Genomic DNA, 27,148 nt, shown 5'->3' with positions numbered 1-27,148 from the left:
CCAGAGGGGCTCAAAGATACCGGCATCCACACTCTCCCCTGGCATCCATTTAAAATGGTTTCTAGACGTTCGCCAGGCAACTCGAGAACTGCAGGCCTTCAGGTATGCAACTGCCCGCTCCCCGTTCTGATATGAGGGGCAGCATCTCCCCTGGTCAGCACCTGCTGCTAGAAATAGCTGACAGGGAAGAATTAAGGAGACAAAGTACAAAGTAACGACGTTCTCATCAGGAGGGAAAAAAAATACACCTTTCCCTCCCCGGAGCCAGTTACCCCAGGAAGCTTCTGCCTTCTCCTTGGTCCCACGCAGAGAGGGGGACGCAGGTGCTGCGGTTAGACGGAAACTGGGGCTATCCCTTTAATTAGGCCGCCCGGCCTGGTGGGGGGAACAGACGCGCGGCTGAGCCAGGGAGCGCCCAGCTTTGAGAGGAGAGCCCACGGGCCCTTTAACACTGAGCGAAGCTGAAGCGTGCTGACAAACCCCAGGGAATGGCTTCTGAATGCCAGCCAAGATTTGGGAGGAACGGATGAGAACGGAGACGTTCAGGGTAAGTGAGAGAAGAGAAAACGCCTGCCAGTCTTGCCCTAAAAAGGACGCTCTCTGAAAAGACAAACAATTTTTATGATATAGTTTTAATACTACGGATTCATTTCTCCTTAAAAACAAAACACCAAAAACAAATAACAGAGAGGAAAACCACAAGCTTTGCGATCAGAAAGACCTGGGTTTGAATTCTGGCTCTTCTGCGTGTAGGCTTATACTTCTCGACCTTTTTTTTTGTTTGTTTGTTTGTTTTTTCTATGGCCGCACTCATGGCACATGGGAGGTTCCCAGGCTAGGGGTCTAATCGGAGCTGTAGACGCCGGCCTACGCCACAGCCACAGCAACACCAGATCCGAGTTGCGTCTGCGACCTCCACCACAGCTCACGGCAATGCCAGATCCTTAACCCACTGAGCAAGGCCAGCGATCGAACCCACAACCTCATGATTCCTAGTCGGATTTGTTAACCACTGCGCCACGGGTCACTTCTTGACCTTTGTGAACTGCCTGATCAAACAGGAATAATGAATCTCTGGAAATGGGCTTTAGGTGTCAAGCCCCTGACACAGGTGGCGGGACAAATTAAGACTCCAGGTAAGATGGCCTATGGGCGCAAGGAAGGATGCTCGACATTGCTGGTTATTAGAGAAACGCAACTCGAAACGGCAGTGAGGTACCAGCTCACATTGGTGAGAACGGCCATCATCAAAAAGTCCCCAAACAATAACAGTTGGAGAGGGTGTGATGGAAAGAGACCCCGCCTACACTGCTGGTGGGAACGTCAACTGGTGCAGCCACTGTGGAGAACAACACGGAGGTTTCTCAAAAAACTAAATATAGAGTTACCAGGGGATCTAACAATCCCACCCCTGGGCACTCCTCACCCCCCCAAGAATGAAATAACGCCATGCCTGCAGCAACGCAGATGGCCTAGAGATATCACACTGAGGGGTGCACGTCAGACAGACAGCCGATGATATCACTTAGAAGTGGAATCTAAAACAAATGAACTTATTTACGAAACTGAAACAGACTCACAAACATAGAAAACAAACTTATGGTTACCAAAGGGTAACTGGAGGGGAGGGGCAGGGAGGCTAAATGAACAGAAGCACATGGCTGTACATAAAGCACGAACGACAGGGGCCTACTGTACAGCACAGGGAACTATATTCCCTATCTCATAATAACCTATAGTGGGAAAGAATGTGGCAAAGAATAGATATACATATCTATTTATTTACACGGTTCTAAGTCAACTATATTTCAGTGAAGACCAGGTAAGCGCGGTAGTGTCACACTACCGCCACCTGCTGGTCACATGCTGAAATTGTTAGCATAGGCTCCCAGGAGAGAAAAAAGTGCTCCATCTGTCAAAATGACAATGAACCGACAGCAGACTTTCCTGGAACCCACAGTCATGGCAGGCTTGCTGTAACCCCTCCTGGGGCTGCCTCTATGGGAAAGGAGAGACCTAAGGAAGGGCAGGCCAGAGCTCGCAGAGCCAAAACGTGTGCTTCCAACCTCTGGCGGGAAAATTGACCTTGCAAAAAATGTTCGTGATGAGAAAAACAAAAACAAAAACAAAAAACCTTTAAAAGCTAGCTAAAAAGTCACTGCCTCAGATTCAGGCTTGGCTGTCTCACAACCCCGGATGGTGGTAGGAAGATGTGTGCTTCAATGGCCAGACGGGCAGGGGTCCAGACACACCCTCCGCGGTGAAGAGGGAAAGGTGGGTACCAGTTTTATACGGGATGCTGGCAAGGCTGGACGGTGGCCTGGAGGAGGCAGGCTGAAGTGACATGTCCAAGAGTCATTTGAAGCGATGCAACACTGCCGGTGATGGCCAGCCGGCGCGGCGGAAGATTAACTGCTGGAATGAAGCAATCGGGGACGGGGTGGAGCCATCAGGAAAACCTGACAGTCAAGACGAGTGGAGAGCCTGGCTGCCACGGCAACAGCCACAGTGGAGGCCCTCAACCCAAGGCTGGCACTGGCAGGAGGGGGTGTGGCGAGCCTCACGGGGACACAGGCAGAAGGAGGCTTGGGGTTCATGGCGCTGGCTGGGGCCCTCCGCACAGGTGGGAGGCATCTAGGAGCCCACTTTTTTTTTCGGGGCAGGATATGACAACCAAGTTTACCCCCCCCCACCCCCAACAGGGTCCCCTGCTACCCACTGTCATGCTACCTCTTGGCTAGCCCTTCTAGAGAAAATTACCTATGGAGAAAATGATTAATCAACAACAACAAAAAATCACAGGCTCCCAATGAGATTCAAGAGAATTCCCAGCCAATAGTTGTTGCAAGGATAATTGTTCTGAATCTATCAATAAAGCTGAGCTGCCCCAGCATTGACTGCAAACACCAATTTCTTTCACCCGGGATTATAAGTTGGTGTTCACAGGCTCCCTGCTGCCATTACGGTGATAAACAGTTTAAACCACAACAGGGTCTGACACAGAGATCAATTCTGGGTCCATAAAGAATCTACACAAGAGGTTCCACGACAGGAATTTACAGCCACCCGTTTTTATTCTCTCTTGCTGCAAAAATTACTTCTGTCAAACACTTAGGAGAGTGAGGAAAAATGTAAAAAAATTAATTTTTCATGTACTCCTGGAACAGCCTTTTTCAACGCAGACGTGCACGATGAATATGTGTCCGCGTTTAAAAAATTACAAGGAGCAGCACGTGGTGCTTAGTCGGAGACGGACCTCCACCCTCTGGGCTGCCCGGGGGCCGGCGGACAGCCGTCTGAACCCCGGAGCTGGGCTGTCTGGATTTCCTCTGAGGGCACACGCGGGTCTCACGTTAGCGACGCCAAATGACATTAGACATTTAATTTTAAACCTCAGGTCCTTAGAGGTAAAACCTTACCACAGCAATCGTCATAAAGCAGCGGGGCTTTCCATTTCCCAGAATGGCTTCTTCTCCCCCCGCCTTAATGGAACCAGAACCTCCTGTTCTGCAGTTTCGCACACCACAAAGTAATCTAATTAGGAGCTGCTCACAGCTGCTTTAAAGACAGCACCCGCCCCCCAACCCCTGCCACCCCGGGGTATCTGCACGTCTGGAAGGGAAGACAAAGTTCTCGGGAGCCCACGTCTTAATTTAGTGTGGACAAGAGGGCAGAGAAAAACGGAATTTCACCGTTATTATTATTATTAGATGGCAGGACAGGAGCATGTGATGATGGGAAGGCATGTTCACCAACACGTGGCCATTTGGATTCAAAACCTGTTCCTGTCTCCCCGTTCCTGCTGCTCCCACTGTGTGCGCTTCTTACGACTCTGACATCCAAACCAGGGCCTTGGGGGGAACAAAGATTAAACGACTTAAAAAAAAAAAAAAAAAAAAAAAGAGGGTGTGGTTTGTTTCGTAGGAACGGCCACTTAAGGAGAAAGAGCCCTGACGGGCTTGTTTGTTTCTTTCGTGATGGCTTTCCGGGCATGGCAGGGACCGGGGATGCCCCGGCGGAGGCCTGAAATCCATTCACAAGTGTGTTTTCCTGAAGTCAGCCCTCAATCCTGGGCCCCGACTTCATTAACAACTGCTGGCAGAATGGTACCAACCAGAAGGAAGCCAGGACAATGCTTTGGGTGCAGGCAGATAGGGCGGCTTTGATCCGGGCGACCCCGAGTGGTGCAGGTTCTTGACAATAGGTGCGCTCCGATTCAGGAGGGCTGGGTGGAGTCCGGGACTCTGCATCTCTAGCCACCTTCCAGAGGCTGCGATACCACTTAGTCCGTGGACCAGACTTGGAGAAGCAAGGATTTAGGGCGATGAGTCACAAGCTTCAGTAAGAGCATCATTCCAAGCGGAGGTGTGCGGGCACAAAGGTTGCCGGGCCCCACCCCTGAGGTTTAGACCCAGAGGGGCTGCCGCTGCCCCCGGTCCGGGAAGCGCGCCTTGAGAAAGGCTGACATAGAGCCTAAGGCCGAGAGCCGGGCCATGTGAGTCCGCATCCCGGCCCTCACCGGGCTGAGACTCGGGACAGGAGAGGCCGAGCCCTTCTGCGCCAGAGTCGCCCACCTGGCAAACGGAACGCCAAGAGTATCCACTCCGTTGGGGTCAGAGGGGACGACCCGCAGGAAGCCCTCAGTAAGCATCAGCTCTTATCATTATGACTCCTGGTTTCCCGTTTCAAGTCGCTCTTGGGCAGGGCATAGCGTCCATCCTTAGAAAACACAGGCACGAAGGAAGACCCTCCAGGACTCGCTTCTGTGTCCCATCGTCTCTCGGCATCTTGGCTGTTTAACGTGTGGGTCCAAGTCTTAAGATGCCCATTAATTTTGCAGTTCTGACCTCTTCATACTCATGCCTCCTCCTCCGTCCTCGCGTGCTGCATTCCAACTAACACTCTGCGTTTCCCTGTGGCCCCTGCGCCCTTCCGCCTTCCTCTCACCTTCCCTCCGCATCTTGGTGCAAATCGCCTTCGTGCTGAAAACAATGCCCTCCTGCGGTTTTGCACACACAGAATCCATCCGGTCCTTGGAGCGCTGCTCAAGTCTGATTCTCTGGGAAGCTTCCCTTGAGTGTCTCTCTGCATCCTTAAACCTGCCTCATTTCAGCCCAGGCTTCCTCCACCCACGCCCCAGAGTAGTCTCACACCAGGGCACAGGCTGGTTTCTTATCTCCTGCGTTCAGGGTTCAAGTTCCGGGGCATCAGGAAGCTAACAGGTCTTTAACAAAGACGCCCTGTGAAGGGACAGTGGACACCCAGGGCCGTGACCGTGTGAGAAACCGGCTGGTAAGTTTAAGAACGGCATTCATCTACAGGCGACCTCAGTTACAGGTCTGTTATAAAGAAGCCTGTGCAGACAATGCGATCACCTTCTGTGGGAAGAGGCGTCCCACCCACCAAAGCCAGGGGCTGGAAGGGACGGGGCCTCGGCGGCGGTGAGGTGCTTCGGTCATGGCATGCCCACGTGACCAGCTGCGAAGTGCTCCTGGGACAGCTACCTGCTGACTCTTCATCCAAGTGATAACTGCGCAAATGGGATGTTTGTGAAGAATGGATTTTAGGTTAATATGCTGCCTCCAGTGCCTCTTCTGTAAAAATACTCCGCTTTGGGGAGACAAAGACTTGAGATAAGGGACCAGTGCTTCTAATGCCTCCAACTCCCCAAATCTAACTCCTCCGGCACATAAGGACCAGAACCTAGAGGTGATGCTCTAATCAGAATGTGCTGGGGACACACGCCACGATTCTCACTCCGCGGAGGGAAGTGGGCTGCTGGACAAGGCAGGGCCAAGGCTGTGTGCACACCAGGCCAGGGATGGCCCAGCTTGCGGTTCCGCCTGCCTTCAAGTGTGGAAGCACACCTCCTCAGGAGGAGGGCAACAGGGAAGCTCCCTGCTGGTTGAGTGGTTAGGATTTGGCGCCACTAAACTGCTGTGGCCCAGGTTCGTTCCCAGGTCTGGGAACTGAGATCCCACATCAAGCTACTGCCCATCGTGGCCAAAATAAAAAGAAAGAGAGCGCGAGAATAAACCCAATCGGGCAGGTATACTAATGCGAACTGAAAAATCGATGCATTTCAAAGTACTTGATGCTGCAATTAAGTGTGTGAACTGCTTGCCCCTCCTAAAAGAGTAACTATGGCAACAATAGCAGACGGTGACAAAAGCCACAGGGAGGCCCTGGGCCACCCGCCACGCAAGGGAGGGAAGAACACGCCCCTTTGAGGCTCGCAGAGGTAAGGTCACTGGCCAAGGCCGTCTGGTCGGCAGGTGCGGGGGGAGGCTCTGCCTGAAGCACAGATGCATCTGCTGAGAAGGCTCAGCCCAGGGCTTCTGGGACACACGACCGCTGTGAATGCACAGATGTCACCTTACAAGGGAATAGACTGTAAGCGGTTAATTTATGATGTCAACCCCTCCACTGGGTTCTCGAAGTGCTGTCCTGATTTCAGAGGAAAGGTGGAATGCCGTGTGCCGTCCCCAAAGAGGCTGAAGGCAGACCTTCCCTGTGGACCGAAGCATCTCGTTGCATCTGAGGAAGGAGCAGGGAGCGTGCTGGGAGGGGCGAGCCCGTGTCTATGCTCCAGGCCACGCGGCTCAGGGCCCTTGGAACTGCCGTCCCTGGCCCCGCTCCTCCTCCTCCTCGGTCTGGAGATGCCTTCCTTTAAGGCTTCTGTTTGGCGGCGGCTGCCGGAGGAGCTGGGAATAAGGATGATGTTTACCCAAAGCACGCGTCCTGCTACAGCAGCTGCTGGGTCTACAGGGAAGACCTGATGCTACATCTTTTAATTAGAACAAATTATGCTAAAATTACTCTACAACCCTGTCTGATAGATGACACACTACAGTGGGAATTCCTTTAAATACCGGTGAACAGGCCAGAGACAAAGTGCCGCAGGCAGAGCGTGTTGGGGTAAGTGCAGCCTCAATGCGAATTCACGTTCTCACACAGACATCAAGAGTTTCCAACGTGTGCATTTGCTTCCCAAGAAGCTGCCCACACTTCAAAAAAAAAAAAAAAAAAAGCAAGAGGGAAGAATCTAAAAATTAGGATATACCAGGAACCGTGGAAAACTGATAAGGAGAAGGAAATACGTGCTTTCCTTTGATGTAAAAGCACCCCAAACCCTAACGAGATAAAATGCACAGTAAGGATGGGGTAAGACAGGCCTCGTGGTGGAGGGAAGTGGGATCAGGGGCGTGACACCTGCCGTCAGGGCTCAGTTTCCAGAGCTGTCAAGTGGGTATGAACCTCTCCGGCTCCCCACACGGAAGAGGAACACGCGACGGCGGGGCTGAGACACAGCCGCTGGACGACACAAGGCGAGACGGCGCAAAGGCGGGTCCTGCGCTGTTGACAGGGACGCCCCACAAGGTGCCGAGCTCGGGGCGTCGAGGACCGCGAGGCGGCCGCGGGTCCCGGGGCCGTGCCCTCTCTTACCACTGCTGATGGCCGAGTTTGCAATGACCGTAGCCTCACTCCACTGGTCGGCACTGGAGACAGAGTAGGAGCGCTGCTGCACGCCGTCCGGTCGGCCGCTCAAGGAGCCCAGGCTGACGCCGCTCGCCATCTGAGACCCAGGCGCGCTAGTGACATTCCCTAGGAATAAACAAGTCGGATGAATACCAGCGCGCACCCGGACCCGCAGCCGGCACGAGGCGGTCTAGGGGCTTGTGCGCCTGCGCGCCGTGGACCCGACACCGACGGCCGCGGGACGCGCGGCCCGTCGGAGAAGCATCCGTCCTCCGGAACAAGGCTGCGGAGGCAAAGAGGGTGAAGCGGCGCTGACGGGGCGGGACACAGAGACCCGGCGCCGCAGACGGCTGCACACAGCACAGGCCAAAGCGAAGACGCGCACCCCACCGCCAGGTCGGGATGGAGCCGCAGCGAGGACAAAAGCCCCGCTTTGGCGAAAAGCGCTCTTCCGAGCCGCCCGCCCGCCCGGCGGCGTCAGCCCATCCGTGGAAGCGAAAGGATCGCCGACTGGGAGTCGACTGTCTGGCGCCAGGGGATTGCTTTCTCCCGGGGAAGCTATGCTTTACGATCAACACAAATCAAAGTTCCTGGAGACGACATCGGCGGAAACGCAGGCTCTTAAACCGGTAAGTTTACTCTTAACCTTGGAAGGCTACGCCGAGGAAAAATAACCGCCGTGACGCCGCAGCGCGCACACGACCGTGATGAAAAATGGTCCCACTGTGTACTTCACGATTTGAATCAGTTGCTCAACAGCAAAATGAATTACTATCTGGTCGCACCAACTGTAGACTCAAAAACGTAATTAAGTGCCCTTCTCTAAAGTTCGGCCAATCATACCTTGCTTGAGTTCGTTTGTTAGACCTTCTAAGGTATTAGGGTTCCCTTTTAAAAACTTCCCTCTGATTGTTCTGGTTTAGAACGCATGAATTTCTCAACTCTTTCAATAGAAGCACATGATTTTAAATACATAAACCATATTAGTAGTTCCTAAATCTGGCCAAATTACCAGAACTACCTGAGAAGCTTTTTAAAAATAGAGGCTTTGAAGAGTTCCCATTGTGGCTCAGTGGGTTAAGAACCTGACAGAGTGCCTGTGAGGATTCAGGTTCCATCCCTTGCCTCTCTTGGTGGGTTAAGGACCTGGCATTGCTGTGGCTGTGGCTTATGTTGCAGAAGCAGCTCTGATTCGACCCCCAGCCTGGGAACTTCCATATGCCCCAAGTGCCAGCATTAAAAAAAAAAAAAAAGACAGAGGCTTCAAAAAAATTCAAATATTGATTCAGAAGGTCTTGGGGATGAAGTTTGAGGGCATATGCATTTTCACAAGCATGCTGGGGATTCTGGTGAGCAGCCAGACGTAGGAACCAGGGCTCCCCCCTCGCCCTCCACCAAGCAACGGTCCTCACTGCAGTCCCACGGAGAAGTCACAAAATCGTCACTGAAATGCACGTGAGCAAAGAGGAGTGAGCCATTAATTTCGCTCCAAGAAATATATATGTATTTCAGGCTTACGAAACGATGCCCATCTTATGCTGCTGTTGGGAATGGGGTGCATTTTGAATGTCATCAGAGAAACTATCCCTAGGCAGGTTTATCTGATTCCAGAATAAAAGCCAGAACTAACACGTAAGAAGGGAAGGTCTTCCGAAGTGCCAGCCTCGTGCTAACCCCAGGAACACTGCCCAGGAGCCTATCTGGAATGCAGACTCCCTGGCCCGCCTTCTCACATGCTTTTTAAAAAGCTCCCAGGTGATCGGTGCACAAGTCCAGGTGATCAGTGCACAAGTGTAAATATGAGTGGGCGTGCAGGAGCCTCCAACTGATCAAAAAACAAACACCGAAGCCAGAGAATAACCACGCACATGAAACAAAAACTACGATGTGAGCGCTTTACCACCGTGGCCCACTGAGAACAAAGGGGCTCCAGGGACGCAGCTTGGCCCAGGCTCCTTGGTCTGGCTGCAGGGTCTTGAGCCAGTTTAAAGACTTGCGTGGGCACAACACTGGAAACTCATGCATCCTGAGCAGCAGCATCAGACCGTGCTCAGCGCCTGCCCTGTCACCGGTCCCCACCGCAGCCTGGGCAGGAGTGCCAGGCAAGTGGCATCTCGCAAGCACAGAGAGCAGTCCAGCTCAGCAAGGCGGTGCTGAGAGACACACCACACGCTCCTCTGCGTTTTCTCCAAGTGCCATTGTCCAGGGCGCCCTGTCGCTGTCCCCTGGGTGTGCTTCTCTTCGACCAGATCCCTCTTACAACAGGGCGCTGAAACAGCCAGACAGCAAGGCCCGGGAGCTGACCGGGTGTCCCCGTCCTGAGCCTGCGCTGACACCTGCATCTGCCACCTCCTCCTGCGCCCTGCTCCCCTCCGAGGAAGGCACCCACTGGGCTGCACCATCAGCTCCGGTACCTCTTGGTCCCTGCTGGGCTCAACCAATGCGGGGGCGGGGGGAGGCGGGAGGTGAAGTGGGGGCATGCATTCCTGGGCCCCCTCCCGGAGGGGTCTCTTGGGCTGGCTGTCCCTCGGCTGGAGGTCACCCCCGTCTCCCTTCCCTTTGGGTCTGTGGTGGTCCTGGCACCTGGTGCCTGCCCTGCTCCAGGCTTCTCTCTGCCCACGCTGCCGTCCCTCTGTAGAGAAACCTCTCTGAGTACAAGGGTGTGTGTGGGCCTCGGCCTCTCTGCCCCTCTGGGGACCTTGGTCTGGAACACACCCACCATTTAAGAGGGGTTCACAAGCCCTCCCGAGGTTTTGAGGCCGCTTCTGCTTTCGTCACGGACTTTGGAACATTGCTAAGAGTTTATAGCGGGTGAGAGGCAAAGGACAAGACAGAAAACAGAGGGAGAAGCGGGACGTGGAGAAATGCGTGCAAGCTGTGGCCCCACCCGGAGCCAGGCCCCGAGCCTGCGCAGCCCACAGGGGAACCTGCTGTCTCCCGCGAAGGTCCAGGGTGAGGCCCCGAGCCTGCGCAGCCCACGGGGCACCTGCTGCCTCCCGCGAAGGTCCAGGGCGAGTCCTTCCTCCCTCCATGCCCAGCTGTACCCTAACCTGTCTTACTGTAGAATTCGTCCACAGACCCTCATGTCACACCACCTTTAGACACACGAGGCCACAACACTGGAAAAACCACGACCAAATTCACTGTCCTTCTGTCTTTGGGCAGGTGACGCCAGCGGTGCCCCCTCCCTTGTTTAGTCTGTCTGGGGTGTGGCTCTGAGCACAGCCAGCCCTAAACCCTCCTGACATACTCCCATCAAAAGACAGAATGACCTTAGTGCATCTGTCACTGACTGCGAGACACCAGGAACAAGTATCCACACGCATTCAGGGCAGCTGAGTTGATCTGAACTTGGATAAGGGCACAGGAAACATTCCAGTGGTGACACCCGATAAACGGCTTATCGAAGGATGACAAGTTCTCCATCCTAAGGCCAAACATCTACCATAGAAAAGAGAAAGAGGAGTTCCTGTCATGGCTCAGTGAGTTAAGAACCCGACTAGTATCTGCGAGGATGCAAGTTCGATCCCTGGCCTCGCTCAGCGGGTTAAGGATCCGGCGATGCTGTAATCTGCGGTGTAGATCGCAGGTGTGGCTCGGATCCGGTGTTGCTGTGACTGTGGTGTAGGCCTGCAGCTGCAGCTCTGATTCGACCCCTAGTCTGGGAACCTCCATATGCCCCAGATGGGGTCCTAAAAGGACAGAAAAAAAAAAAAAAAAAGAAAAAAAAGAAAAGGGCAAGTTGATTCCTTAAAATGTACAAACTATCGAAAAGCCATTCGATGATGCTGATCATGTGTCTACCTCCCGCTCCTTGTCCAATGAAATTTTAAGCACAAGTTCAGTACAATGAGCTGCTGGTGGATCCACGCTGGGCTTTGGCTTCTGACGGGCGCCCCCCTCTCCCTGAAACCAAAGTGGGATAATGTTGGGGTGAAGACTGTGTGGTCCTGGTGTCTGGTCGAGGACTTCACACGAGGCCCAGACAACTGCGTGGAATCCTTCAGAGAGCCTACCCTGAGGGCCCTCCAGCTTGCAAGGATCTTCTTACCCCAAACACATCCAATTCCTGATTGTCAAACTACATAGAGATGCCAAGACTGAATTCTGCCCAAATGAATCTGTGTTATAAAAGTAAACATTTAAGGGAGTTTCCGTTGTGGCTCAGCAGTAACAAACCCAACCAGTATCCCTAAGGAGGTGGGTTTGATCCCTGGCCCCGTCAGTGGGTTAAGGATCCAGCATTGCTGTGAGCTGTGGTATAAGTTGCAGATGCAGCTTGGATCTGGTTTCCTGTGGCTGTGGTGTAGGCTGGCAGCCTGGAAACTTCCATGTGCCGAGGGTACACCCCGCCTCCAAAGTAGACATTAAAAACAGATCCAAAAAAACAAAAAAACAAAAACAAACAAAAACAAAACAAAAACAGATCCAAGAGTTCCTGTTGTGGCTCAGCGGTAACAAATCTGACAATTACCCATGAGGATGCGGGTTTGATCTCCGGCCTTCCTCAGTGGGTTAAGGATTGGGCACTGCCATGAGCTGTGGTGTAGGCTGCAGATGCAACTTGGATCCCTCAATGCTGTGGCTCTAAGTCTGATTTGACCCCCTAGCCTGGGAACTTACATATGCTGCAGGTGAAGCCTAAAAAGACAAAAAAAAAAAAAAAAAAAAAAAAGGGAAGAAAGTAAATAAAACAGATCCATAATCTTGTGGCCTGGAGATTGGGTTGAGCTCAGCAATGTGCTTTTTGCTTAGTGGGCAATGATTTCTTTTTAAAGTAGAATTCGGGAGATTGCATTTAAAAATCCATGTTTTCTGGCACTGTTTGCAAAATAAGAACATGCTGAAGTCCTGGGCTGATTTGCTCTCAGAAACAGCTGACCCCATCTCTGAACCTTCCTGGATTATCTGAATCTGCCTGGATTATCCAAATGTGCCCTGGAGAAGACAGGGCACACTCCACCCTCCTAACAATCCCACTTCTCTCAACTGCCTGCCCACCTGGTTCCTGATCTTTGGTGACCATGAGTTACAGAATCTTTCAAAAATATGCATAGGAAGATTGTCATTTTAGAAGGAGAAGATATCTCATTTTGTCTCAAGAGAGTCAATCTCTTTTTTATATATGCTCATTCCTTTAATTTCCATTAAAATTTTCCTAAAAATCAAATAACAAAGATCAATTATGACATAAGGAAACAAACAAAAAAATTACAAAGGGTAATAAATATTGTTTCTGCCCTAAATATATACTCTGAGATCCACAAACAGGTACTTGCCTTTAAATGTAAATGCATATCCAGACTGGAAAAGAGTAAAACTATCACTGTTTGCAGTTGACATGATACTATACATAGAAGTCCTAAAGATGCTACCAGGAAATTGTTAGAGCTCTTTGACAAACTTGGTAAAGTTGCAGGATACAAAATGAATGCACAGAAATCTATTGCATTTCTATCCACTAACAATTAAAGATCAGAAAGAGAAATTAAGGAAACAATCCTATTTACCGTCACATGAAAAAGACTAAAATGTCTAGGAATAAACCTACCTAAAGAGACAAAAGACCTGTACTCTGAAAATTATAAGAGCTGATGAAAGAAATCAAAGATGACAAAAACAGATGGAAAGACATACCATGCTCTCAGACTGAAAGAATCAATATTGTCAAAATGACTATACTACCCAGGGCAATCTACAGACTCAATGAAATCCCTATCAAGTGGCCGATGACATTCTTCACAGAACTAAAACGAAATATTTTAAAATTTGCATGGAAAAACCAAAGACCCAGAATAGTCAAAGGAATATTGGGGGGAAATGGAGCTGGAGGAATCAGGCTCCCTGACCTCAGACTATACTACAAAGTTGCAGTAATCAAAACAGCATGGTACTGGCACAAACACAAACATATAGATCAGTGGAACAGGATAGAAAGCTCAGAAATAAACCCAAGCACCTAGGGTCAACTAATCCATGATGAATGAGGCAAGAACATACAGTGGAGGAAAGACAGTCTCTTCAGTAAGTGGTACTGGGAAAACTGGACAGCTACATGTAAAAGAATGAAATTAGAACATTCTCTAACACCATACACAAAAACGAACTCAAAATGGATTAAGGACCTAAACGTAAGGCTAGATACTTATACTTTCCCCAGAGGGAAACACAGGCAGAACACTCTTTGACAGAAATTGTAGCAATATCTTGTTTGATCCACCTGCTAGAATAATGAAAATAAAAACTAAAATAAAACAATAGGACCTAATTTAATCTTAAAAGCTTCAGCACAGCAAAGGAAACCACTAAAAAAGAAAACCAAAAAGACAACCCAAGGAATGGGAAAAAAATCTTTACAAATGAAGCAACCAATAAGGGATGAAGCTCTAAAATCCATACAAACATCTCATGGAGGTTTATATCAAAAAACCCCCAAAAACCCAATCAAAAAATGGGCAGAAGATCTCAGTAGACATTTCTCCAAAGAAGACATGTCTGGCCATAAAACACATGAAAAGATGCTCAACATCACTAACTACTGGAGATATTAAGTAAAAACTACAATGAGGTATCATCCCACTCCAGTCAGAATGACCATCATCAAAAAGCCTACAAGCCATAAGTGCTGCAGAGGGTGTAGAGAAAAGGGAACCTTCTTACACTGTTGGTGGGAATGTGAATTGGTGCAACTGCTATGGAAGTTCCTTAAAAAACAAATTGTAGAACTACCATATGATCCAGTAATCCCACCCCTGGGCATACATCTGGAGAAAACCATAATTCAAAAAGATACAAGCATCCCAATGTTCACTGCAGCACTAGTTACAACAGCCAAGACATGGAAACAACCTAATGTCCATCAACAGAGGAATGGACAAAGAAGATGTGGTATGCATATACAATGGAATATTATTCAGCATAAAAAAAGATGAAAGAAGGCCACTTGCAGCAACATGGATGGACCTGGACACTATCATATCGAGTGAAGTAAGTCAGCAAAAGACAAATACTGTATGATAGCACTTACATGTATAATCCAATGAAAATGACACAAAAGAGGTAATTTATAAAACAGAAATATAGATTTCAAAACCAGTCTTATGGTTACCATAGGGAAAACCATGGGGGTAGGGGGAGGAACTGGGAGGGCGGGAATAAGATACACACACTACTGTATAAAATAGATGATAAACAAGAACCCATTGCACAGCACAGGGAACTCTATTCAATAGTTTGCAATAACCTATATGGGAAAAGAGAATGGATTATATTTATATGTATAACTGATGCACCTGGCTGTACCCCTGAAACTAATTCAACACTGTAAGTCAACTATACTCCAATAAAATGTTTAAAAATTCAAAAATAAGTAAATATAAATGCTGAAAGGCCCATGATCTAACTTGGAAGCAAACCAGTGGCCCACAGACTTGGTCAGGACACCATGAAAGCAGCCTCGCTGGCTTAATGTGGCCCATGATGCCTCTCGTCCCAAGCATGAGCCATCTTGGGTCAGTGGTCATATTTTGAGGCATTTCTACTTACTTTGAATAAATCCTTCAGTCAAAGCAACCAACTACCCCCCAACTGTTTCATGAATATTTCTAATAACCATACAGGGTTAAAAATCTAATTCTAGTATTTTACATAATTTCTGATGCTTTAAAAAATTTTATTGGAGTATAGCTGACTTATAATGCTGTTAGTTTTAGGTGTAGAGCAAAGTCATTCAGTTATACATACACTCATTCTTTTTCAGATTATTTTGCCATATAGGTTAATACAGAATATTGAGTAGAGTCCCTGTGCTCCACAGCAGGCTCCTGTTAGTGATTTATTCTATACAGAGTAGTGTGTATAGGTTCATCCTAAACTTCTGATTTATCAGATGCTTTTTTTTTTCCTTCTTCTTTTTACAGCTGCACCTATGGTTATATCAAAGTTCCCGAGTCAGGAGTGCAGCTGTGCTGCCAGCCTATACCACAGCCACAGCAACACTGGATCCTAAACCCACTAAGGAAAGCTGGGGATCAAACCCATATCCTCACGGACACTATGTTGGATTCTTAACCCACTGAGTCACAATGGGAACTCCTGATGCTTATTTGTAAGTGCCTGTGGGCACTCGCATCCCCTACATCAGGCCCCAACAAAGACTAGTGGGTCATTTCTATTCCTGAATGAACCTAATGAACCAGTTGAGTGACACTGAGCTGCCCCTGCTCCTGGTTTTCTAATGGGCACCATTCTAGTGATACCTCCCACGTGTGGTGCCACACAACGGGTTCTCCTCACTTTCGAAAATTCCTCTGAGCACATCGGGGAGAGATGCTGAGTTTCAAATCACATTATCTGCTCCCAAAGTACTCCAGGGTGACCACTCTCATTAAAGGGCAGTTCATTCATAGTAACAAGTTATTAACTGAGGCTGCGGACCTGGCATTCTCACTGATAAAAAGAAGCCAGGACAGATCTGATTCCCTGAGAGCCATGGGTCTTAAAATTCAGACCCTGAGACCACATGGTGCCTGGGCACCGGCCTGAGGGCAGTCCCCGTCAGCCTGGAGTGAGGCAGAGGCCTCTGCTCCGGGTGGTCGGGCAGAATGGCTGGGAACCTAAAGCCCAAATGGCCCGCCAAGATCCAGAAAAACACCTCTCTGGGGGGCTGCTAGGTTGACTAGTTAACTCAAATGCCTACACCTACACCTGGTTAGTTAAAACAGCGTCCTTAAGGAAAGACCTGGGCTCTTGCTTCCCAGCCCTTAGGATCTCAAGTACAAGACAGCCAGTGGGATCGGAGTCACAAACCGAACACACCCGTTAGATGACAAGGCGCGAGCATGCCCTGAGCCGAGAGAACCGCCCTGCAGGGGGCCCGGGGTCCAAGAGGTGCCCTGCTGACCACAGCCCTGGTGATGCCCAGGAGAGAAGCACGCCCACTTCCTCCCCCAGCAAGCGACCCCCTAAACCACATCTGCTTTGCTACAGAATTTCAGCCATGTGTCTGGGAAACAGGATAAGCCGCCGGGGCCTATGGGGGTGGGGTGGGAGCATCAGCGGGGGCTGGAACTTGATATCTTTGCAGACCTGGCTTTTTCATTCAACTTCCCTCCCACCCTCTTTTCTTTGTACAGCCATACCTGCGGCATATGGAGGTTCCTGGGCCAGGGGCTGCCTGGAAGCTGCAGCTGCAGCAATGCCACAGCCACGACAATACCAGATCTGAGCCGCATCTGCGACCTACATCACAGCTCACAGCAACGCCGGATCCTTAATCCACTGAGCGAGGCCAGGGATCGAACCCACATCCTCATGGATACTAGTCGGGTTCTTAACCCACTGAGCCACAACAGAGAAGAGATCCTGTGAGCCAGCCTGAGGGTCCACCTTCCTGGAGCCCAGGAGGCAGGCGTCACGTCACATCTGGTTCTAACGCCCTGAGCCCCGAGCCAGCAGACAGGAGGCCTGAGGAGGAAGCGGGGCTGTGAGCCCTGCCGGTAGAAGGGACCCCTTTCTCCCTTCCCTCCGCCTTCCTCGTCCCCACCCCGAGCCTGAGCTCTACCCACTACCCCTCCTGCTGGAACCGGGTCTAGGGGTCCCTGTTTGTTAAGGTCCTGGCAGCCTTTTGCTCCAGCGGTGGCTTCAGGAGTGGCTGCGGAGGGCACAGACTTGGCGGATAGAACGGCCCCCTCGGAGGAAGGCGGAGCTGTGTGTTGTTGGACAAGAGGATCCCCGTCCAGGGCGAAGGCTGGGCAGGCTTGCCCGCACCCCATTATAAAAGACTGGGGTTCCTAAGCACGGGGTTCCCCTCCGTGTCACCTGGCCCTGACGGAACCACGGCAGGACAGTGCCGGGACTCGGCCCCTGGTACTGCTGGGAATAATGAAGTCATCTGCCCTGAGCCGGGAGCCTCCCCATCTGGGAAGGAGGCAGACTGGCTGCACTTGCCAGGAGGGGACCCATCAGACCCCACACAGTCCTCGCCACCTAGCCTAACACGGGCCTCCTGCGTGTCCTGGAGCCACGGCACTGAGCCCCTGATGTGCTTGCTGGACACAGTGAAGAGGAAGGTCCCTGTCCTTAGAGAAGCCACCGCCTCGTCCAGGAGAAGGTCTCAGCCAAGTCCACGAGGGGCCAAAACACAGGGCGAGGAACCTGAGAGCCGTCAGAAGAATGAGAGGCAGGAGACCAGAGCTGCTGCTGGACGGTGGAGGCAGGACCTTCCGCGACACCAAAGGTTTATTTTAGACTTTGGGATTGGCCCTTCTCTGCAAAGAACAGCTCAGCAAGGGGACACTTCCTGCACACGATCCCCGAACAAGGCAAACCGATCTTCCGACTCACCCGACATGGAGCCTTCACAGAATGGCCCCATTTGTTCTTTTTTTCCCCTCAAGATTCCTCTTTCTCTATCACATTCCTCCAGACATGAAATCCCTTAAAATCATACACACATGCATAAACGATCCACCAGGACTCATGCACAAGAATGTTCATGGCTGAATTACTCAGAACGGCTGAAATGTCCATCCATCCACCACGGGTACCTGGTGGTGCGTCCACACCAGGAAGAATGAATGGTGACACGGGACAGACACCACGGACAGGATGTGTTCCAAAGAGGACAGACATGAGAGCACCACCTGCTGTGGTCCCATAGAACCGCGGGTCAAAGCCCCCTGGCCAAACTCATCTACGGAGCGGGAAATCAGACGGTGCTTGCCCTCGGGGTGTGTGTGTGTGGGGGGGAGATGTGGGCAGCGATGGGATGGGGTGTGGAGGGCTTCCTGGGCTGCTGGTCCCCTGCTGCTATTTGACCTGCATGCTGGTCACCTGTACACTTAGCTGTAATTTAGGATTTTGCACATTCTAAGTGTATGGTAACAAAATTGATCCCTCCCAACCTCCGAAAAACCCCCAAACTTAAACAAAGCTCCCTGGAATGGCTGGTGAATACACAGGTCAGATCAGCAAGTGTGAGAGCACCGAGACCACTTCACGAGCAGTACATTCCACAGAGCAGCCCAGCCCTGCAGGGTCCGGGACACGGACGCCCGGAGGAAGGGAGGCAGAGAAGGACCCGTCTGGTTTTATCCCAGTACTTCTCTCCCCAAACGGCATCTGCATTCTCACGACATCCGACTCCCTGGCCCATTCTGAACTCAGAAGAGCGCGTCCCCAAAGCCCCCATCTCCGGATCAGCTGGCCGTGGCCTTGATTAGTGGGGGTGGCGGCGGCATTAGGGTGCTAATCCGCCGGCGCTCGCTCGCGCCATCCTCCTTGATATGGATATGTGTGCGTGTGTGTGTGTGTGCGCCCACTGGGTCGCCTGATTAGTGCACACTTCCGTGTGTCAAAAGCACCAGCTTCTTCCCCAAGAATAATTCTAGCTCTACTTGTATCCCTAAAGCGTAAGAGTTGATTTGAAAAGGTACTTACCTCCACCATATGCTATTTTTCTTTCAACGATTTGCATTTCAAAGTGAATATGGCATTTCTAGCTGAATGAATATCAGTATGTTGCCTGATCTCACACGAGCATGAAAAAGATGCTGCTTTTCTATTGAACAAGAATGTTTTCATCCACCAAATGACATCAAAGACAGAACTCCTCTTTTCAGCTATAGGCTTACGACATTAAAAACAGCCTGTTCTGATTCTTAATGTATACCCTGAAATATAGCTTTTCAGAGCATTCAAATAGAGATCCATCAACTTTTTTTTAAAATACAGAATCCTGCTCACTGCACTGTCTGATTTCGGTCTATCTTCACTAACAAGACCCTGCCCAGGCTTCAACTATGAAAACCCTACTTGGCATTTAGCTTATTGGTGAAATAGCCTGGAAAAGAGCAGAAACTCTTGGTGAGGGTGATCCTGGACACTGAGAATGTGTGTGTCAAAGAGACATTTATTTCCACGGTGGGACGCGACATATTTAAAAAATTTTTTAATTATAGGAATCGGAGTGATAGGAACTCATTTTTGCTCTTGGAGGCTTCACCCTCTGAAATATACAAATAGACAGAGATCGCTTGTTTTTTCTGGCCCCGCGCATGGCAGAGTGCAAGTTCCCTGGTCAGGGATCGAATCCATGCCAATGCCAGAACCTTAACCCACGGAGCCACCAGGGAACTCCGAGAGTGCTCTTGTGGGGCCCTTTCCCATTCCTGCGTGTGTTCAAATGTTATAAACACCGAGTGTGAGGTGACCTTGCAAACCTAGAGCCTGGCCACGCCCTACTCCCTGTGCGGGCGGTAACACCAGGTCTGCCAGAATTGGGGCTGGACGACGGAGGCTCTGCTAATGACCAGACCACTTCAGCCTAGGCCTTCGCCATCTGTTCTGTCCTCTAATTATAAACCCAAAAATAATATAATTCACAACACCACCATAAAAAGTGAGATACGAATGATTTAAGTGCCTGTGAGGAGGGCCCATTTGCCTCACTATTTGCATAGGAAATCTGCCTCCTTTTGGCAAAGCAGGATCTCAGGCGAAGGGGATTTTTCCCAAGGACACATTCTGTGTCTTTTCTTAAAGATGCAGGCGTTCAGGACCCTGTGATACCTGTTTTGCAAAGGAGTGCAATTTCCCACATCCATGATTGAGAAGGGAATCTTCTGTTTCTCCGAATGCCATTCATTTTTGTTCTTTTTTTTTTTTTTTTTTTTTTTTTTGGTTCCGTATTTCCTGCAGTTTGCTTACCAGAGAAAAAAGAATGCGCAGAATCCAGACCTGATGGTAATGACATCTGTAACTACTAAATACAACATTGTGGCCACACCCAGAACGGAAAAGCCTGTAGCTAAAGAGGTAACAGCTGTTTCCTAAAAGGTGGAAATAGCTCATTTTACTCTGATTTATCCCTGTTCTAATGATGATGCCAAGGGCAAAAAGTGGGAGTATGTCCTGTGGTATAAATTATTTAAAACGTATTTTGTGAAGTTATACAGATACACAACAAATGCAAATTAGAAGTCTACCAAAATCTCATTTAATAGATCAACTCATTATTGGACACACATATACATTTTTCTTAGTTATGACCATAGAGAAGACGGGATTTTATATTTTTTAATTCATTATTTTTTTGGCTGCACCTGTGGCATGTGGAAATTCCTTGGCCAGGGACTGAGCCTGAACCATTCCAGTAACCCTAGCGGTGACAATGCCGGATCCTTAGCCCGCTGAGCCACCAGGGAATTCTTTTTTTTTTTTTTTTATCTTCTTCTAGGGCCGCACATGCGGCATATGGAGGTTCCCAGCCTCGGGGTTGAATAGGAGCTGTAGCCGCCAGCCTATACCACAGCCACAAGTAACGCAGGATCCAAGCCGCGTCTGTGACCTACACCACAGCTCACGGCCATGCCGGATCCTTAACCCACTGAGCAAGGCCAGGGACGGAACCTGAAACCTCATGGTTCCTAGTCGGATTCGTTAACCACTGAGCCACGACGGGAACTCCCAGGGAATTCTGGATAGATCTAATTTTATACACCTCTTTAATGACTTCCCAGCCATTTCCCCAAGTTGTTCCATCATCTTCACAATAATTTTAGATGCATAACATCTTAGGGATTTAATGTAAATAACTTCTGGTCTCCTACATTTCGATAGTTGCGATCATTTGCAGTTTCTCAGTGTTATAAACAATACTGCAAAGGACATCTTCTGCTCTTTTTCTTTTTCTCAGGCCCACATCCCAGAAGAGTTACTGCTGGGTCAAACAGCATCAACAGCTTTCTGACTTGTAGATAGATGTGGATTCATTTTCTTAATGACCGCGGGCTAAAAGAAGATGGAACCTGGCATCTTGAAAACAATTCAGTTTCATAATTTGTGAAACGAATAGAAGAGCCACAATGATGATGATAAAATGGAGATAATGATGCTAACAGACCCCCTGTGGGGACATAAAGACCAAACTGCGTTAAGCACTTTGCGAACTGCAGAGCCTCAGACGGTATTAGCTGTCATTACTTTACGTTAGCACTGGTTTTCCTTTTCTCTGTAGCTTTTTTTTTTTTTTTTTTTTTTTTTAACAAGAATGGTGATACTGCTCATTTCGACTTTAGACTCCCATTTCTCTCGGGCTGGCGTCTCTTGGTATGTACACTGCTTGCGCTTCTCGCCTCGCCTCTGCACGCCGCGTGCAGTCCAACTCTCATTCACTGGACGGTGTTTCTTGAGCACATGGGCCAGGGCAGCGTTGGGCGCTGAGACACCCAATCCCACTCGTCCCGCTGCCTGTCTCCCCAAATGCCAAAGGTTACACCAAAGCCGTCAGAGGTAGAGTTTATAAAAGGAAAGGTGGAAAGGAAAGAAATCAAGGGCTTGGGCCGTGATGCCCCCGAAGGACGAATGCAATGACCCGATGGTCAGGACAAGTGAGCGAGAGACCCCACGGCCCCCCCAACAGCCCATTGCGGGGATCCTGCTGCTGCACCCTGAGGATGGGCAGGGCTGGTGTCGGCCAGTTTAGGGTGAAAACAGGAACACATCTGAAGGAAAGTTCTGATACTTAGAAACGGATTGAAATATTTATTCCAAAGACAGAGCCTTTTCCAGCAAGGCGGTACAGCATTCGTCACTGCAAAACAATACCTGCACGTCTCATCCTGCCTGTTTATATCAGCGTGAGAGGCACCTGTTATGGTGGATTTTGGAGCGCATCCTCGAATGGTTACTCACGCTCATTTACACGATGCTGACACAGTGCTTACTCAGCTACAAGCTATTGCTTGGTACAAGTGACACCAACAAGTTTATATGCAAGATAGTGATAATGAGGTATGGCCACATTACACCGAACAAGGCTAAAACTGAGGATTTTCTTTTTAGCAAAAAAAAAAACCAACCAACCAACCAACCAAACAAAAAACCCCCCACAATTATGGCATTCAAGTGATAATGTTTTATAAAACAGGAAGCCCAAGATGCTTGTACCTTGTCTTCTGGCTTCTTGTCTGGTACTCTGCCCCCCTGCATCTTAATTTGATTGTTTTGTTTACTTGTCCGCCATGCAGAATAGTCCCTTCTTTAAAATAGTCTTTCTTGGAGTTCCCATCGTGGCGCAGTGGTTAACGAATCTGACTAGGAACCATAAGGTGGTGGGTTCGATCCCTGGCCTTGCTCAGTGGATTAAGGATCCGCCGTTGCCGTGAGCTGTGGTGTAGGTCGCAGACCCAGCTCAGATCCCAAGCTGCTGTGGCTGTGGCGCAGGCTGGTGGCTACAGCTCCGATTCGACCCCTAGCCTGGGAACCTCCATATGCCGCAGGAGCAGCCCTAGAAAAAGCACAAAGACAAAAAAAAAAAAAATAATCTTTCTCCTCCGTAAGATATTTGTGACTTTACAGTTCTGCTCTGCAGGCAGTTCTCCGGCTTTCACGGAATTTTACAAGCCTTTTTGGGGAGGCAGCTGCAGTGCCCACAGGGCCCCACCCCCAGACCTGCTCACCCAGACGACTTCCTACCCCATCCTATCCAGCCTCCTACGAGCATCTCTTGGGACTGAACAGAGAGAGCCTGTAGGAGTGAAAGCACAGAGGAACTCCATGTTTGGAAGTCTGATGATGCGAAACGGGGCTGCATATATTCATGAGCCAGGATGTCTGGGGGTTAACCGCTCACTAGGAATGTTCCCGAGAGAGGAGAGGTTTCCATATGAGTGGCTCCTCAAACCATTCATACGCTCAAAACATCGGGACCATTTTGCACAGCTCTCCTCTGCCCGTGTGAGCAATGACACCACAGCAAGCGGGCCAGCCATGGCCTTGACGCCGGCACAGAGAGGCGCTCTCCCTAGGCCCTGGTCCAGCCCAGGCCCTGGCCAGCCACCTTCCTGGAGGCCTCTGGGTCAGCGCTGCTGACCCCCGTCTCAGAACACCCGTCTTTCCTCTAGCGCTTCCCAAGCCGACCATTTTGCAGATCTTGAAAGCATCACGTCCGCAGGTGAAACACTGTTCTCCATGCAACACACACATTGTGGAGAGAGGGGACCACGTTTCTAAAGCAACTTCTATTTACTCGTCCGGATTATCTGTCCCCAGCAGACACAGGTCGGTGCTGCCCACACCCCGCTTCAGTGCTGAGCCGAAATCAGCAAAACGATCGACTTGCTTTTGCTGGTTCTTACAGAAAAGAACGGTGCACTTCCAGCTCGAGTACCTGAAGACGGCTTCCTTCAATGGGACGACACGCTCCCGAGACCCTGCGACCGGTGCCCCGATGATCTCAACCCCGGACTGTTGCCGTGGGGGACCGCAAACAGCGCTCATCCTCCAGGTTTATCACGCACACCTCACACGATGGGCGCTGCGAATATTCCTCAGGGAAAAAGCACTCGCTGGGTCACGAAACGAGGCGAGGATAACAAAGGAAGAGAAGTAACGGCGTACGCCTCGGAGTTTGCAACTTGATGATGGAAACAATACAGCCCACCTCTGTCTAAACCTCGGTGGGAGAAACGGATCCACGCAGGAACGACCAAGAGTAAGAAGGCATCTCTCGTCAAAGCCGAAGATGCCGAAACTCTTGTAAAGAATAAAAGAGTAACTTCAGCGTCATTGAATTTCAGAGAGAGCCAAGTTCCTCAAAGTTCAGGCTTAGAGGAACCCCACCAGACGTTCTTATTTTTAATCTAAAAATCATGAAGTATGAACGAGCCATCAACACCGACCCCAATAAAAAACCTGGTTTGTGGAAGCAGGCGGCACCACATGGTACGGATTTGGGGAGTATTCTGGAGCCAATTATTTCTCAACCAAGAGGGCAGCCGTCATCGGCAAGTGTTGCATCAAGTTTTGAGAAGGATGTTTAACCAAAGCATCCAATTTACGATATTGGCGGGCCCGTGCAGCAAACAGACTCCTACGTGTGGGAAATAACCGGGTGGCTGCGGCAGGAACGGGGCTAGGGGCAGGCTCTGCAGTCCTAACGAGTGTGCAACTCCACCTGGCAGGAGGGGTCATGGGGACAGCCGGGCACAGCTCACGGGTGCACAGAACGGACTCGGGAGTTATTACAATGTTTCCTAGACCATCTGAAACGAAACAAAGAAAAACTTTGTTTCTACGCGACAACCACGGATCTAGTTTTGATGGTGCGTGATTTTTTTTTTTTTTTTTAATAGCTATTACCACTGTAACAGCAGCTTAGCGACTCGGCGTCTGCAGTGTGAGCAGTTTTGATAAACAGCCTCTGCGGGCCACACAACGGGGATAATGTATCCTTAAGTACCGCCAATGAGCTGCCATTCTGCACAGCCAATTACTTCTGTGCGTCTGTCACTCAAAGGAAAAATGACTGAGCCCATTAGATCAAACCTTTGTCACTGTTCCTAATGCACTCTTAGGCCTCATTAATCTCCAGGAGCAGCAACAGAGCCGCCGGTGTCTCATTGCCTCCCCCGAACAGGCCCACGTGAAGCCTCTCATCTCTCCCCCAAGTGCTCGGCGTTAATCAAGCTCTCCTTATTCCGCCGTCCCTGTCACGGCGGAGAGCGCGCTCCCTCTTAAATGCTCTCATTATGACCCATCTTTAGAGCCGGCTAAGTGGAAAAAAAGAGAGAGGGAGAGAGAGAGAGAGAGAGGACGGGAGAGAAAGAGGAGAGGAAAAAGCAAGTCCGATCGCATTAATATTCATGACAATAATTAGTATTCTAGGTCACTGAATATTCATGCTATTAGTTTGGTTTTTTATGGGTTTGCTGGATGTCCTGATTACTGAAGTGTGGAGCAAAACAGCATGGTTGAGACTTTAGATGTCAACGGCAGTTCAATACTCAAAACACATGGAGATCCCCGGCCCCCCCCCCAGAACATCAGACTCAACCCTCCCGACGGCTTTAATATTTTGAAACCGCTGGGGGCCTGCGTGGGGGCTTGTGGGGGGGGGAAGGGGGAAGGGTTCCTCTCACAAAGGTCTAAGCATCAATCCGGGTTGGATAGACACACACCCAACAAAGATGCACTTTAGGAACGAGAAGATAGCCGTCGTCTCAGAACAAAGTGTCGCCATCAGGAGTTACGGACAACGCGGGGATCCGAGGAGGATGGAGCCCTCAGAACTGCAGCAGAGCGCCCCGTGGAGACCTGGGGGCATCGTGAAGGGCGCGTCACCTGCCTGCCCGACTCACTGCGGTCATGCGGCGGATGGCGGAGGTTGAGAGGCGCGGGTTTAGTGAGTCTAACCCGTTTACGGTGTCTACTGGAAGCCAAAATAAACAAAGACGTCATGGTATCTACAAAGTGAATGCAAAAACATCCTTTCTCAACCCTCTTCCTTCACCAGGAATGAGCACAATGCCCACGGTGGGTTCCTGACGGAGCTCTGAAGGGTGACCCCGGGTCAGGCTTTGGAAAAGCACGCAGCCCCCACCCAAGGATGGAGGGGGACAGTTTTCCCACTCTGAAGATGGGGGAGCTGGGGTTTACAGACACCTGCACAAGGTCCTCACGTGGAGAAGGTGGAATTCGGCTTCGTGTTTCCGACTCCAAGGTCCCTGCTGTTGGCCCCGTGCTTTCCTGTTTTCTACTTAAGTGTCCGAGTTCCCGTCAGCACTGACATAACGATCATCTGCCCTCTGTGGATACAGTTCTACCAAACCAGCCAAAAACTCACGTCAGAAAATATTTTTGGACATTTGACCATCTTCTCTGGAAGCACAGATGACACTGCAGTTGAGCGGACTCTCTAAAACGTGGCTTAGGATGGATCCTGTTAGAATGACATGTAGGTGCCATCCTGAAAGAATGCAAGTAGCTGATGCTGCCCTGGGCATGCTGAGCCCATGACCTTGGAGGAGGGGAAGCTGTGATGGGGAAGAGGGAATTTAACCAGACAGGGATAAACAAGTATCTTCTGGATTATTCTCCACCTCCTTCCTTTTCTTCCTCTTCCTTTCCTTCTCCTTCTTTGCCTCTCTCTTCTTTTTGCTGGAGTGGATGCTCATGTAGTTTTTTCAGAAATCCATTGAGAGGAAAATGTTCTATGTTCCTGCATATCATCTAAAAACACCTTTTTTCGGTCTTCACACTTGCTTGATAATAAGTATGGCTCTACATAAGCTTCGCAATTCAAAATTATTTGTCCTTGTAAAGGAACAGAGTTGCTCTTGAGAAGGCCGAGGTCTGTCTTCCCTGCTCCTGGAGGCTCCCAGGGACCTATGTCCACAAAACTCACTCCCCCATCCAATTGGATACCTCACTCTTCAGACTCGAAGACACTGGCATTTCCATCGTCAACTCTATAGCGTGTTTTCTTCTGTTATATCTTTGGCGACCAATCCTGCCTTCAGTCATGTTCTTCACAGTAGTTAACCCAATACTGAAATTTTCACCTTTGCAGCCTTTTCCCCTTAATTCCCAAGAACTCTTTCTCCCTAGGTTTTTGATACAATAGTTTGTAGGTTTGTTTCAATTTACAACTCATTAACCAACCTCTTAAATCTTTACAATAGTAGTTGTAATTTCCTCTTAAGTTCGATCTCCCCAAATCATGACTCTCTTTCTTCTTCTTTTTTTTTTTTTGTCTTTTTGCCTTTTCTAGGGCTGTTCCCATGGAATATGGAGGTTCCCAGGCTAGGGGTCCAATTGGAGCTGTAGCCGCCAGCCTACGCCAGAATCACAGCAACGCAGGATCCGAGCCACATCTGTGACCTACACC

The 27,148-nt window shown here is 49.9% G+C and overlaps 1 protein-coding gene across 11 annotated transcripts in view; it reads right to left on the bottom strand.

Moving 5' to 3' along the window:
• Positions 1-27,148, bottom strand: part of AGAP1 (ArfGAP with GTPase domain, ankyrin repeat and PH domain 1) — a 556,723-nt gene that overhangs the window by 160,199 nt on the left and 369,376 nt on the right. For 8 of the 11 annotated variants that reach the window (XM_021075538.1, XM_021075539.1, XM_021075540.1 and 5 more), the window contains one exon: positions 7,447-7,605. The exons of the other annotated variants lie outside the window; for them this stretch is intronic. In XM_021075538.1, coding sequence (XP_020931197.1) covers positions 7,447-7,605 — 159 coding nt within the window. The remainder of the gene's footprint in view (positions 1-7,446; positions 7,606-27,148) is intronic. 11 annotated transcript variants of the gene reach the window in all.

The sequence above is a fragment of the Sus scrofa genome, chromosome 15 (assembly GCF_000003025.6).
Source record: "Sus scrofa isolate TJ Tabasco breed Duroc chromosome 15, Sscrofa11.1, whole genome shotgun sequence".
In the NCBI taxonomy this organism is placed as follows: domain Eukaryota; kingdom Metazoa; phylum Chordata; class Mammalia; order Artiodactyla; family Suidae; genus Sus; species Sus scrofa.
Note: the sequence above shows the minus strand (reverse complement) of the source record. Positions and strands in the feature narration are given on the sequence as shown.